General features: G+C 45.5%; 1 protein-coding gene across 3 annotated transcripts in view; it reads left to right on the top strand.

The window, feature by feature from the left end:
- Nucleotides 1-577: 577 nt before the first annotated feature.
- pcdh19 (protocadherin 19) overlaps nucleotides 578-15,593 on the top strand; it is a gene marked incomplete at its 5' end in the record, with an annotated part of 61,849 nt that continues 46,833 nt past the window's right edge. The window contains 2 exons of one of the 3 annotated variants that reach the window (XM_083652449.1): nucleotides 578-2,724; nucleotides 5,476-5,821. In XM_083652449.1, the coding sequence (XP_083508575.1) occupies nucleotides 578-2,724; nucleotides 5,476-5,821 (2,493 nt within the window). Of the gene's footprint in view, nucleotides 2,725-5,430; nucleotides 5,822-15,593 lie in introns of all 3 variants that reach the window. The other 2 variants (XM_083652450.1, XM_083652448.1) reach the window with 2 other exon arrangements.

The following is a 15,593-nucleotide window of genomic DNA, read 5'->3' as shown; positions in this document are numbered from 1 at the left end:
CATTGTATCACAACTTCTAATATGTTTATCCAAAATGCGGCTTAAACATTCCTTGGCATCAAGGCGTTGGGGAGAATTTATCAGGGACCCTTTGAACCCCATTATTTAATCTGCACGGAAGATTACGGTTTTGCAGGACTTGCTCACCGGAATTCCCATTTTGTCTTTTTTGCAGTGATTTTTTTTTGTTCATTTTAACCTACTTGAAAATGGACAGATCATCGTTTGAGCAGTGTGTAACATCAGTTTGCCGCTTGATGAGAGCTGCTCAGATTTACATGGGTAAATCACTGTTCTAAGAAGATTCAGCATGTTTTCACAGCTCCGTCATCCCCAATGTCTCCCTCGCTGCAGTAGACCGGAGGATGTGCTTTGCCTGAGAAGAGTACAATAAAGCACTTATTCTAGAATTACCATGCTATAATTTGCATACAGAAGAGCTATTCTCCATCAAAACATTTTTTTTATCGGACATTTCAAAGAGATGAGTTATTTGGAACATTTTGCCTGTTTTCTCTGACATGCATTCGTGTGCGTAATCATCCAAGGTCCTTTATCAGGCGACTCAACAGGTATAATGCAATCTAAGGAGATGGAATTAATACAATTTATTTGTGTGCTCCTCTTATTCTGGGTCGAAGCTGAGGCTGTTATCAACCTTAAGTATGGAATAAACGAGGAGATGAAGCCGGGCTCTGTGATTGGAAACGTGACAAAGGACGCACAGAAGCAAGGATTTCAGATCGCACCGCAGCCGCCGTACTTGCGGGTTATTTCTAATTCAGAGCCACGCTGGGTGGAACTCAGTCCAGCCGGAATCCTTACGACCCAAATGAAAATTGATCGGGATGTAGTCTGTCGACAGAACCCAAAGTGCATTATTTCCCTAGAAGTGATGTCAAACTCTATGGAGATCTGCGTCATCAAAGTGGAAATTGAGGATTTGAATGACAATGCACCCAGATTCCCAACGAGCCACATTGACATTGAGATTTCAGAGAATGCCTCCCCTGGTACCAGATTTCCCCTAGAGGGGGCAAGCGATCCGGACTCAGGGATCTTTGGAGTGCAGTCATATTCCATCACCCCAAATGAGCTTTTCGGGTTAGAAATAAAGACAAGAGGGGATGGGTCCAAAATTGCTGAGCTTGTAGTGCAAAAATCGTTAGACCGAGAGACCCAGTCCCACTACACATATGAAATCAGTGCAGAAGATGGAGGAGACCCTCCAAAGATAGGTGCGGTCCAATTGAATATCAAGGTAATTGATTCTAATGACAACAATCCGGTTTTCGATGAATCAGTGTATACTGTTAATGTGATGGAGAACTCCCCAATCAATACATTAGTCATAGACTTGAATGCAACAGATCCTGACGAGGGCACAAATGGAGAGGTTGTGTACACGTTCAACAGTTACGTCACAGAGAAAACCAGGGACGCGTTCAAAATTGACTCCAGAACTGGCATCATCACTGTCAACGGTGTTTTGGATTATGAAACAAGCAAAATATATGAGATCGACATCCAGGCGAAAGACCTAGGTCCCAATTCCGTTCCAGCTCACTGCAAAGTAACAGTGAATGTGATGGATACGAACGACAACCCACCTGTCATTAGTTTACTCTCACTGAACACAGAGATGGTTGAAGTCACTGAGAATGCGCAGCGTGGATATGTCATTGCATTGGTGAGGGTGTCTGATAAGGATTCTGGAGCAAATGGCAAAGTGCAGTGCAGGCTCCAGGGCAACGTACCGTTCAGACTACAAGAATATGAGAGCTTCTCAACCATACTGGTTGATGGCAGGCTGGACAGAGAGCAAAGGGACACGTACAATTTGACTATCCAAGCAGAGGACAGTGGCATCCCGCCTTTGCGTGCCACAAAGTCTTTGGTAGTCAAAGTCACAGATGAAAATGACAACCCTCCCCACTTCCTAAAGCCCCACTATCAAGAGATGGTGATGGAAAACAACCTGCCGGGCTCGTGCCTGCTGTCAGTATCAGCACTAGATCCGGATTTGGGCATGAATGGCACCGTTTCATACTCCATCGTCCCCGGAGAGATTAAACACATGGATGTAAACACATATGTCAGCATAAACCCCTCAGGCCGCATTTACTCCATGAGATCCTTCGACCACGAATACACCAGGACTTTTGATTTCAAGGTGTTGGCCAGAGACAATGGGAACCCCTCTTTATCAAGCAACGCCACGGTGCGTATTGTGGTATTGGACGTCAACGACAACACGCCTGTCATGACAAACCCCCCACTGGTGAACGGCACCGCCGAGGTTTCCATCCCCAGGAACGCCGGCGTGGGTTACATGGTGAGCCAAGTCAAAGCCGACGACTACGACGAGGGGGAGAACGGGCGGCTGACCTACACCATCTCGGAGGGGGACAGGGCTTTCTTTGAGATCGACCAGGTGAACGGAGAGGTGCGCTCCACCCGGATGTTCGGGGAGAACGCCAAGTCCACCTACGAGATCACCGTGGTGGCGAGGGACCACGGCAAGCCCGCCCTGTCCGCCTCGGCCTACATCGTGGTCTACCTCTCACCCGACCTGAACGCACAGGAGTCTATTGGACCCGTCAACCTGTCCCTCATCTTCATTATCGCCCTGGGCTCTATCGCCGCTATCTTGTTTGTCACCATGATCTTTGTGGCGGTCAAGTGCAAACGGGATAACAAGGAGATCCGAACGTACAACTGCAGGTACTGACATCTTATGCGTAAATTTGTGTTTGTTTGTTTGTTGTGAGTTCAGTGGAGTTTCAAATTGTGTGTGTGTGTGTGTGTGTGTGTGTGTGTGTATGTGTGTGTGTGTGTGTCTGTCTGTCTGTCTGTCTGTCTGTCTGTCTGCCTGCCTGCCTGCCTGCCTGTCTGTCTGTCTGTCTGTGTGTGTGTGTCTATGTGTTCTCGTTGCTTATGTGCTGGCATGAAAGAGTGCTGGCATGAGAGAGAGGGGAGAGGCAGAGCGCATGTGCGCATGTGTGCATGTGGCCGTGCTGTGCGCGCCCCCGCGGTCGTGCCCTGAAAAGTGTGTGAGTCGCAGGCTGCTTGTCAATGCGTTGCTTTTGTCATGCTGCTTGCAGAGGCCTGAGTGTGAGGAGGACTGCAGGTTTCCACAGTTGAAGGAGAGGTGGATAATAAAGCGGCGTTAAATTCGACTCGTTCCAGAGGCCCACTCTCTCTGTTATGAGTATTTGATTGATTGATCTAATCTTTCGATTGTAACCAATTGGCTCATAAATATGACGGGCCAACTGTCATGTTCAATTTGTGGGTGTGTTACCAGGCAATTAACGTCTCACTGGTTCAATATCAGTCCCAGACATTTATTATTTAACAGCTACCATGGTTGATTGGCAGTTTTCAGCTTTAATCTAGTGTGATTATACATAGGTTAACAATCCTCTAAGATCTTTCAGTGTTTTTTCGACACTAATAATAATAATAAATAGGCTAGAGATCAAATAAAAAAGACTAATAATAAAGCAAATAATCTCATTTGCTTATCCATTGAGGGCTATATCAAAAGCACATAATTGACAACAAAGTCATGAACTTTTGATTTGACCAGTTGCCTGGAAATGAACAGATTATTATTTTCTGGATTTTTCTATAGAAAATTCTGTTTTGTTCATCAATCTCTGCACATCAGCTCTGGCTTTGATTTCCCTGTGCTACATTACCACTATAAATTTACATATAGATTGGATTTGTGAATTTAACCTGAAGCCATAATCATATTTTGCTCCTGACATAATTTTGTTGACTTGAAGTTAAGTCAGGCCGTTTCTAAAGTGTTGAACATCCCTAGCTGTAAAAAATAAAAAAAATAAAAAAAAGTAACTGCCAATATCTCTCTGAATAATGTATTAATATTGATTAGAAATTAAATGTGATCTATTTCCACTCTCATGTGAGGGTTGACTGGAGATGAGTAGGCTACCACCCTTCTGTGCTTTCAAGGTTTCGCCTATAGCACATCATGGAGGCAACATGAATGCTTGTTCCTCTTCTGATAGCTCTGGGCAATAAGTTATGTCACAAAGCATATAAACTACTACAGTGACCTTGTTGACACAAACAATGAACATATTTCCTCAGCATATAAATACATTCATACCGCATGTGTTCTTATGTTGTTATGGAACACGTGATGTGATGTAGGCTTATTGACGCCTTGCTATTTTCTGAGGAGAATAGACATCATGTATGTCTGCAGTGTCATAGATTTAATCTCAATAATACATTATGTTATGATGTCAAATAGATAAAATAGTAAGCAACACATTGGAAACCGCTCACAGCAGTTTGCTCTCCTAGTATGAGCCACTCTCCCTGCTGGCTGCTTTAATCAGCATGTGATGTGCTCTGCTTTTCAGTAGCCACCTTATCTCCAATTGATTGCTTGTGCTCTGTCAGTCTGTCTGTCTGTCTGTCTGTCTGTCTGTCTGTCTGACTGACTGAAGATCTTCCCTGCAAGATTTCATTTTGGGCACAGAGTAGAGAGAAAACACATAAAAAAAGATACATGACAAAAAGATGCACTATTTTTGACCCTTGCAGCTTCAAATTTTCTTTCTTCTGAAATTGAGAGGAGGTGGCTCTTTCCAAGGTGTAATATAAAAGACAAATGAAAAAGAAAGTGCCATTTCCTCTTAGAAAGAGACAGGATCAGAAATGACTGTGTCCTAGTGAGCAATAAAGGCCACAGTAGGGCTAGTATGCCACGATTAGAATTGAGCCATTCTAGACATGGTACTATTATGCAATGCATAAGCATCATTTTGTGGTGGGTGTGAACAGAAAGTAGAGATTTGAAACTCAACTCAACCGTCACAAAACCTATAGAATAGGCCTGGTTAAGATAGCACGGCATGGCTGGAGATTACATATATATATGCAAGGCTGCATAAAGAACATATATTTCCCCCAGTCCGAGAACACTTTGATAAAGCTGAGCTGTTTTTCTCATTTGGTCTGATTATAGTCAAAATGCTCAGCTTAAGTTTGCAGCAGCCACAGAGACTAGCTAAATGAATTTGAATCTGCAGTTCTCCTGCACTCCGTATTGCTACTGGGCTGGCTTGATAATGAAACCAAAAAAAAAGAATTAGTTTGGCTTGTGTGCTTTGAATACGATTGCGTATACCGGTAGTGCTGCTTTGTGTCCATTTGCTTTGCTTCTGTGGTTTTGGCACGTCTGCACAGTGTCTGCCTGCTTGTGACATGTCGATTGCCGAGCATGCAAATGCAAACAAACAAGGGATGACAGCTCCATTGCAAGCCGGGAGTGGGGAGTCACTTGAGTGTGGCGTTCCACTCCCGGACACAGCCAATGAGCCCTTGCCTGGCACCCACGGTCGAACAGCGCCCTAGCTGGCATGGCGGGCAAGTGATTTGACCGTGTAGACAGGGGAGGGGAAGGCAGAACACTGCTTTATTGAGTCTGTTCAGTTTCTTCTACTTGCGCAGGGTGGCGGAGTACTCATACGGCAACCAGAAGAAGTCCAGCAAGAAGAAGAAGTTGAGCAAGAACGACATCCGCCTGGTGCCGCGTGACGTCGAGGAGACGGACAAGATGAACGTGGTGAGTTGCTCGTCTCTCACCTCCTCGCTCAACTACTTCGACTACCACCAGCAGAGCCTGCCACTGGGCTGCAGGCGCTCCGAGAGCACCTTCCTCAACGTGGAGAACCAGAACTCACGCAATGCGGCCCCCAACCACGGCTATCAGCACCCCTTCACCGGGCAGGGCCACCAGCAGCCTGACCTCATCATCAACGGCATGCCACTGCCAGAGGTGAGACATCCCACTGTGCTCTGTCCTACAGCCTGGCCCGGGCTGCCTGGGGTGAGAGGGGGAGGAGACGAGGGGAGGACATTGGGAGAGGTGGGCTTCCAAAACTCATTGTCGAGCTTCCCTCCCAAATCGAGAGGAGGCAGTCAGCTTCACTGGGTCACTTTATCATGGTGAATCTGACTTGAGAGCAGCTTGCAACACAGTTCAAGGTCCAATATTATTGAGCATTTAGCATTCCATAATACCAAATAATTTATTCTAACCTGAGTGCAGTTGCACTTTCCTATTGATGGAAAGCAAAGCTGTTTGAGATGGCATGTGTGGCCTTATGTCAGTCAGTCCATTTGACTGAAATCCTTCAAGGCATTTCAGGGAACCGAGGCTCTGGGCCTGACCTGTGCCTGCATGCGAGAGCTTTGCCAAGCAGAATTTGGAGGCCTGACAAAGTGGATTATTTGGCTTTCCTTACTCCACTTGTTGTTTTTTTTGGGTCGGCGTGCTGAGCTATTGCAAAAGAACGGGACCTTGAACACCTGCCAGATGCATTGACCCAGCTAATCAGCTCCACCACATGTCATTTCAGGTGCTAGCAGAAAGAATAATCATTGCTTAAATGCTTTATCTGTGCACCATCCATTTGGCTCCGGTGTTAGTGCATGGCCGCTCTCTGCACAGCCAGCCATTGAATGACCCTGCATAGGCTGTTTCTTCCATTGACATCTCATGCATGGCTGCAGCAGAACAGAGCAGGTCTGACTTGAAAGGCTATTCAGGCCGACAGAGTGTGTACGCCAACAAGCTGATTTTGAGTTTATAGATTTTCGCCTGTATGAACTGCTCTATTGGATTCCTTGGACAACCTCTCTCCATGACCCACTTCTCCTGATCCCATGGGAGGAAGGGGCATTTGTGTTTGTGTGTGTGTGTGTGTGTGTGTGTGTGCGCGCGCGCGCGTGTGTACTGTGCATGTGTTTGTGTGTGCTTGTGTGTATTTGTGTGTGTGAGAATCTGTGTAACTGTGTGTATTTGTCTCCCTACCGTGTTCACTCCAATAGACAGCAACAAATAAGCCCCAGCAGCTCCGCACAAACACTTATAATTGATGACTCCAATCTCCGTTTGACATTCAGTGAGAAGGAGGTGGGGGGGGGGGGGGGCGGTCTTAAAACAAAACAAGAAACACAAGATGGCTATTGATCCATCGATCGACCGGATGATCCAGAGAGATCTGGGCACCGATGGATTCCTGAGGGGTCAATGAGACCCACTTACAGGCATGCTGATTTACTGGGACTGTCTGCGCCGTGTGTGAGACTGTGTGGGAATAACATGAGAGATGTTGTTGTGTTATCTAGTCAGTGGAGGCAGCAGCAGCAGCAGCGGCGGTGGTGGTGGTGGAGGTGGGGCGGATTCAGCAGGTGGTGCACGCACTGACCAGGATTGCATTTGCCTGTAGGTGGTGGTATGCAGGTCACCGCCCTTTCTATGGACAAAACAGCAGGAGGACATAGCAGCAGTCTGGCTACACAAAGGAATTAGCCGACATTGTGCGAGCTCCAGCAGTGGCCTCTTGTCTCTGTGGCTTATGAGCGGCCCAATAAAAGCAACACTGGCCGCAGGATTAGGAGAGCGTTTATTTGTTTGAGCTAATGAAAAACAGGGGAGGAAGACGAATAGGGGTTGCAGATGATTTCATATGCAAAGCTCGGAGGTGCCTTGATCGGGCGACATCAGGCCAGATAGCGGGGCGAGGAGGGAAGGAGCGGGCGAGGGGTGAATGTGTCTTAGTGCCAGGTGTCTGAGCCCCCGGCCGCGTTTTCTCATTTTCCTCGAGGCAGTTGATTGGCTTGATGGAGGCCGGGGGCTGTTTAACATGCACGTTCCATCGCACTCCGCCTTGCACATGACGTTGACAAACATCTCTTTGACCCGTCCTCTGCATATTTTCCCTGGTCTGAGAAAGAGAGTGTGTGTATGAGAGAGAGAGAGAGAGAGAGAGAGAGAGAGAGAGAGCATGCATTACCCTCCAGCAGAACTAGCCTATAGTGCAACGACAGTATAGCCTTCCTTCCAATTGTGATGTTTGTAAAATATGGAAACTATATCCAAATGTTTTGCTTACATAAAAAGTGTTTTCAATATAATTACAATGCCATTTATAGCAGAAACAAACAGCACTTCTGTGAAATAATCACTGATAATTGCTTTGTTCCGATGAGCAAGCCTGGGCTTGAAACCACTTGACTCCACAAGTCCTCAACCCATATCCCATTGGTGTGGCTAGCTAGGACACACGAGTGTCTGTACTGTTGTGATTACCAACGCTGCTTTGTGCCAAAAAAAAATCATTTCCATCCTGAGGGCAACCCCATAATTACCCATGATTCATTCATCTTCTGCGAGAGAGCTTGTGTTTTTACACCAGGCACAGGGCACAATGTCTTTGTGTGTTTGTTTAGTCTCAAATGATCATCGCCATCAGGAGGTGCATATGAGGTGCAATAAAAAAGAGGTGTTTATATGTGTTTATTATAATATGTGCAATATATGGTTTTGATAGATTTGACTTGTAGTCCAATTGTTGGCTTATGTGGGGCAGTGAGCATCCTGGTTATGTCAGAGCAGCTGTAGACTAGCTTTTCCTGCTTCAGACAAAGCCTGTTGCAGTGCGCACGTCGCCAGCACACACTCGCACGCCAGCACACACTCGTCCCGCACACATGCACACACTCGCGTGCACACACACACACACACACACGCACGCACGCACTGTGGGACTGGAGCGGAGCAGACTTGGCCAAGATAACAGTGACAGGTCTTCATACTTGCAATTGCATTGTGTATATTGTATTCTCCCTTGTGAGAGCGTGTACCCATATATACCTCCCTACAGATCCCTGTCCATTGTTTTGAAGAGCATCAGCTGTGAGATGTTTGTTAGACCTGCCTGTGGCAGCACTAATACAAGCGCTCGCAGGAGAATAGAGCTGTCTTGCATGGCTTAATTATAGCAAATCACTTGGTGAGGGAGACAATTATACAGTAAAGGAATGGCCTTTGGCTAGAATGTGTTTTTGAATTTGTAATGCGTTCCAAGGTTCCTCACACCTGTGATTTCAGATAATGAATAGAGCTGGAAAATAAGTACCCTTAGATCATCGATTTATTTTAAATTAGCCTTAGACAGGGAAAAGATTGCCAATTTATATGATCAAAGTTTTTCTCTACGGAAAAAGGAGGTGGTCTTTGCAGTTGTTTGTGCAAAATGAGAATGCACTACTCTTTCAAGTGTAGTTCATTGCTAATCGATGTAACCTTCCCGGTGCTCTCCACGCTGTTGCTTCAAAGATGGCTACGCAAGTTCTACCATTTATTCTAATGTATATTATGGCGTATATGCCTTAAAGTTCATGTTCAGATTCCAGCCGAATTAAAAAAAAATGGCGGCACTGAGAGAAATCTGTGTTCGTCTTTTCTATTGTCACAGTCAAGCAAAGGAAATGGAAATGGAAACAAAATAGGTTACAAGGTGTCTCAATATAGCAATCTTGCTTCCCTGTTAGTGAGGAAGACATTTTGATATTGATGTAGCAGAGACAACAGGGAGTGGTTCCAGCATCCCCCGCAATCACTTCACAACAGGACAATACGCACAGGGTGCGTTCAGACGTGTCATATTGAGCGTGCAAAGTACATGTCATGCTGTCAGCGCACACAACACATCTGTTCAAACTGCCAATCACCCCCCACACACATGCCCAGGAAAACATGCACACACACACACACACACACACACACACACACACACACACACGCACACATACGTGAAAATATGGACTGTGACATTATCATTTACACCAGTGATTCCCAAACTGTGGGCCCTAGTGGGCCGTGGAGGTACTGCAGTTGGGCCCCCGAGTAGTCTGCCAACACTTCCGATTTTCGCGGGTAATCACATGGCTGTAGCAGGGTCAGTTTTAAAGCTACAGTGGAGATCCTGTTATCAGAAGAAAGTAGAAGACCTAAGGGATCTAGACCTAAGAATTGGTACCAAGCATAATATGCTATCTTGTCGGCAAGGGGGGTAAAGAATGCTACAAACGTAGGTTAAATTTGGGCGAGGGAAAACTATTTCAAAGGGGTCCCTTGGGTCCAATCATGGCTACCCATGAGTCTCGCCTTTACAGAGAGAAGGTAGCATTTTTTCACAGCCGAGCATTAATAGCTTGTGGATTGAGTTCTTCTGTTGTTCATCATCACAACAAATGTCTCAAGAAATGTGTTATGCATGCAAATACTTCTGATGAGTAAGGGGGGAAAAAATGTTGGCAATCTGTTTTTGCCTAAATCTTTTTGTATGTGGATGGATTATTAATTTCCCTTATGCCCCAGTTCATATGCTCTGTTAATGAAATAAAAAATGTGATTAAAGGGTTGGGTGGGCCCCGGAAGATTTTCTGATTTCAAAGTGGGCAGCGGCATTCATAAGTTTGGGAACCCCTGATTTACACCATTAACTAAACCTAGAAGTAAATTACAAACATATTCCAACATGTTCAGTCATATTCAAATAATGTCTCGCTTTGAGCATTTCACATACTTTCTTCAACGGTTGTTTTGAAATTGCCATTATTCCAAGTTGGTCAAGGATGATTAATTGGAGTTGGTGAGAGGTACAATTGCTGCACAAACCACTCCTTTTAAGCCATGTTTAAATATGCATTTCCAGATTTCTGACCATTTAAACAAGGTCATGTTTATATATCTGCAAATTTCATCAGAGTAACCCGGCTAATCGTCCCAAATCCGATAGGAGAAGCTAAAGGGTATAGCTGCTGAGACTCTGAGCTTTCCAGAGCTCTGATGATGGAGACCCACTTCCACACTCCCAGTAAAAGGTGTTTCTGACAGTATGTCAAGCTGGTGGTGGTGGTGGTAGTGGGGGGGGGGGGGGGGAGGGTACTGAGATTGCATAATGAGGAGGAACACAGCATGGTAGAAAATCAGTGGGAGATATATATATATATTTTTTTCTGTTTTTTCTATCTGTTGAAAAAGTAGGGGCGGTGTATGTTGCGTGCTTTAATGTCTCCTCCTTTCAAAGGATTTGAGAGAGGATCGTCTCATCTCCAGCGTTCAGATGCTGATTGAGTGGCAGAGCAAGCTGTTGATTATTAAGAAAGGTTGTATTTGCCAGGCGGCAGACTTGAAACTTGAGACTTTTAATTGTCGGTATTTATTGAGCAAAAATAGAGCCTTGCCTGTCAGAATTTTTAAACGAACGTCGTGACTACGGTACACTTGATGACCTTTTGTTACATTTCCCCATTCAGTTCCTCCCCGTGTTTCACCGCCAAATTGGCAGAGCTGCCGAGTGATTTGGTGATATTACCCAACAAGACGCATTTTTGCTCCATGTACAAACAGTGGTAGTCTTCCACTTGGGTGGGTTTTTATAGCCTTGACCCACACAACAGCCCCCCCCCCCCCCCACAACCCCCACCCCCCCGGCGCGCACACACACACACACACACACACACACACACACACACACACACCCGCACCACTATGTGTCATCCTCAATGTTGGAGAGGTACAATAAAATGACATAACAACCCCAGGCAGCCAATCAGAATGGACCAGGCCCTCTGGGACACCACCCTCTTGTTGGGATCAGAGCATCCAGCCAAAGAGCCCTAAGTGTCAGAACACATGAGTGACAGGGTCTGACGTACACATGTCACTGTAGTGTGTCCTTAACCACATGTGATGTGCCTGGTGAGCAGCGTGCAGAGGAGCTAATACTGTAGACAAACGACAAGGCTCAGGAGAGGGAGAGGGAGAGAGAGAGAGACAGTGAGAGAGAGAGAGAGAGAGACAAGAGAGAGAGAGAGGATTTTCTATTTATAGGATGGTGATGTTTTCCACCACCTGTATTGTAACTGCCTGCCTGAAAGACTTCTTCCCCCTTTGTGAAATGTGGTGTTATAGGATGAGGAGGATATTTTATTATTACACATAGATGGAGGCCATCGTTTGTTGAGAATTCAAACCATATTAAACTTCTATGGAGAGAAATAATGTGATTTTCTTTCTGTTCATATAATATTGGTTCGGGATGTTTTTTCTCCTCTGCCACTTCGTCTGCCAAACGAAATATTAGACTCGATGTACCTGAACATTTTGAAGGTAGTGGGGGTGGGTGGGGGGGGGGGGGCATTCTGATACTTAGAAATGTATCTGAAGTTTTTACCTGAATAGTCGTTCTCCTAAAAGCTCAGAGTTTGCACACACACTTATTGCCTTAAAACCATGACAGTCCAGAGTATAAGTATATCTTCTAAGCAGTTTCATGCGCCATTTCTCATAGTTCCAAGACAAGACTATTGAAAATAAAGATATATTTAAATTTCCGGTAATATAGGCCTATTTTAACTTCATTTTAAGTTTGTTTGTATCATGTGTAAAGAATCACCACTTGTTTTCAGTCTAGGAAAACATATAAGAAGAGTAAAAGTTAGTCATGTGATGCTATCAGCGTTCCAACAAAAAAAATAAAAAGGGATTTTTTTTTTTTACTGGATACATAAATGTAATAAGGCTGTAATGACATTGGCTTTAGGGTGTGATGGGTCTAAGAATAAATGAGAGAATTCAAGGCCAACAGGCTAAATGGACTGGAGGAAATGGACATAGTGATGATGTTTATCGCTGGGGACGGGGACATCATTACGCACCTTGTTAAGCGCCGCGAGCAGTGCTGCTTGGACGTAATTACCCATTTAAATGAGTTTCCCGGAGCACTGTTTTTATTTCTCAAATTAAACTCTGTGACACAAATATGCCACATTCTGTTTTCTTTCATGGCAATCCTCACAAGTCTCAACCTCGAGCGAGTTCACTTGTGGAAATGTACCATCAAGCAAATAGATTTAGAGTAGCTATCTGTCTTCTACAGCCTCACTGTGCACTGTGAGCCTCAAGACACGTTTACTCTGTAAACCCTTACAGTCTCACAGCTTGTAGACAAACATGTTTTGTCACCGTGGTTACAAAAAAGAGAGAAGTCATGAATCTGCTCTACAGGCAAATTTGGTATGGCTTTGGTATGGCTGCTACTGTATGTGTCCTTATTAATATCTGTTGCCATTATAGAATTTCACCATGTCGGCAGAATTCCCTCCCCCCAAATGTCTCCAAAGACATTTTGAAAAGATCCTGTGCAGCATCTCACACGTCTTCTCGCACACGTTGTGTGTACACCTCCTGTGGTGTTTGGTGCGAAGCAAAATGAAGGTGTCATTTTTTAGATTTCCTAATGAAAGCAAACGCAGAGGGAAGGACGGCTCCAGGAGAGGAGGAAAATAACTTCACCTCGTCATCTCTCCTTAATGCGCATTTCGCTGCCAGCGTTCGAAAACGCCTGTAGTTAAATTAATATGCGGTAGGAAAGGTCAGCCTACATTCTACTACACACACCCGCAAGGCGTGTTGTGGCCAGGGGTAAAAGCGGTTTGCTGAGGAGGACCCTCCATACAAACCAAGGTACTATTTGCTTATATCCATTGTATGCCGACAGAGTAATGTGCTCACTTCGGTCCCTCTGGCTTAGGCATATTAAAGACGAACACTTTGTACACGTGTTGGCGTGCACTGTACGATTTGATAACGCAGACACTCCTTCAATAGATGTGTCCCTCTCAGCCGATGAAAATAGCAAGGGACTCACAATCTGTCTTTGCGAATATTAACCCCCCCCCCTCCCCTTTTCCATTGTAGCAGGAACAAGAAAACCAGAATGTTTCTCACCAAGTAATAGAAGTGACGAAAAAGTAATTACAACTTTATAGTAATGACCATCATTATTTAAGTGTACAAAAAATAATTTCATCTAAATGTGGGAAGGGAAAAAGGTATGAATTAAAATGTATGGATCTAACAGCCGGCCTGTACTGTGAGACCTGTTGCTGCGTTGATGAGAGTGTTCCCACGGCCGTCTTGTTCTTTGAGTGACAGGGAAATGGGGGAGGGATGCGGTGGAACGTAACAATGCTCATTGTGAGCAGACACTTTTTCCAAGCAGCTAACTCTGACACTAGGGAAGAATGACCTTTCCAAGTGTCCTGCTTTCCGGCTAAAACAAAGAGGGAGCAGGAGGATGTTAGTTAGCATTTCCCCCCATCAGATTAAATGTCAACTTCTGCATGCATAATTGTAGAGGGGAGAGGAGGACGACTAGTCGAGTACCAATTTGCTGGCGGGTAGATGAATCCAGGCTAGTTATCCACTGCAGTGCAGATAATGTCAGCCAGCTTCAGTGTGGACCAGTTGCACCTTGTTGTCAGTAAATTAATTGTAGATAGATTTGCATCTGTACTTTAGCATTGCATCTACTTTCAACTTTAAGAGTGGACATACATCACGTTGACTTATTTTAATGTGCCGCGAATGGCAATTTAAAGTGGTCAGCAGGAGCGGAAAGCAGGGGAGCTAACAGGGTTATATTACAAACAGAAACGGCGCATTGTACTTTTGTTTTGGTTTGCTCCAGTGATGGAGCCGACTTGCCTTTTCATTTCAGCACATTCATGCCGTGCCTTTGTTCTTAGACATAAACCTGGATTTGCATGAGGGCGTGCTGCTGTGCTCATGTATGGGCTGTTTGATGAGCACACGCAGGCAAGCGCCACTATAGCAGCAATACGGGCTTGCAGCGCTATGGCTGGAGGAACAGCAGGCTAGCGTAATTGTGCATTGTTCATCCGCAGAACAGAGGCAGAGCATGTAATGAGCTGTAGCATTTTCCTGCAGCCAGCCTAATGGGCTATGACTATAGGCCTCTGAGAGCTCCCTCTGCCCCGTGTCGCCCGGGTCTCTGCCTCCTCTCTTGTTCCACATCCTCCCTCTTCTCCCTCTGCTCCCCCATCTGCAGACATGTCTTCACCTCTGTCTTTCTCCCTCTTTATCTCCTCTTCCCTGCCCATTGTCCCCCTGTGATGGGAGGTCTGGGACCCCTAGCGTCTTCAATGGCTCTTCTTTTTTCCCCCCTCTCTTGTCCGTAAAAGCTCGGAGCAGTCGTCCCGCTTCAGCCCGGCATGAAGCAGAATAGAGCAGCTGATTGATGGAGCAGGCTATGCAGCGTGTTGTGCGCCACGACATTCAAAAGCCAAACACAGAGCATACAAATAAGAGTTCAGCAGGAGAAATTGCTGATGTTAGGGTGTAAGGTATTTGTTGTTAGAAGTCGACTCGTTTTTTCCCCCCTCAAAGCCTGTTTTGCATTTTGATTATCTGGTTTTCTTGAAAGCAATTCAGGGAGGCCCGTTTCACCCAGGGTTGTTTTCCTGGGATTAGGGCTTTTCAGAATTGGGCCTGGGCATATTATTTACGCCCATATCTGGTTTCCTGGGAGGCGGGGGAAAAGCATTTCTTCGCTTGACTGATACCAGGTCAAGTTGGAACGACAAGAATGCGTGTCTGCGAACAGATGAAATATCTACTGTGGGCTGAGCACGCAGGATGAAAAGACGACTAATGATAATAGTTATGATTGCTTTGCTAGTGAATTGATCAGGAGCAGGCCCCGCCTCTCTGTGCTCTGTCATGGCATCAGAGAAAACAATGCTGAGGGCTCCGCCGGCGTCTGGCAGCGGAGCACAATGGAACGCCAGCGTTAACTTTCCTCTCACGTCCGATGCCTTGACGTACCACAGTGCAAGTAGCAACGTTAATGAATGAAAAGCACTCGGCCTCTGTCAGACTGCTCCGAGGG

This window comes from Poromitra crassiceps, assembly GCF_964638095.1.
Source record: "Poromitra crassiceps genome assembly, chromosome: 15".
NCBI classification, from domain to species: Eukaryota; Metazoa; Chordata; class Actinopteri; order Beryciformes; family Melamphaidae; genus Poromitra; species Poromitra crassiceps.
The sequence above is the reverse complement of the archived record's forward strand: the minus strand, read 5'-3'. Positions and strand labels throughout refer to the sequence as shown.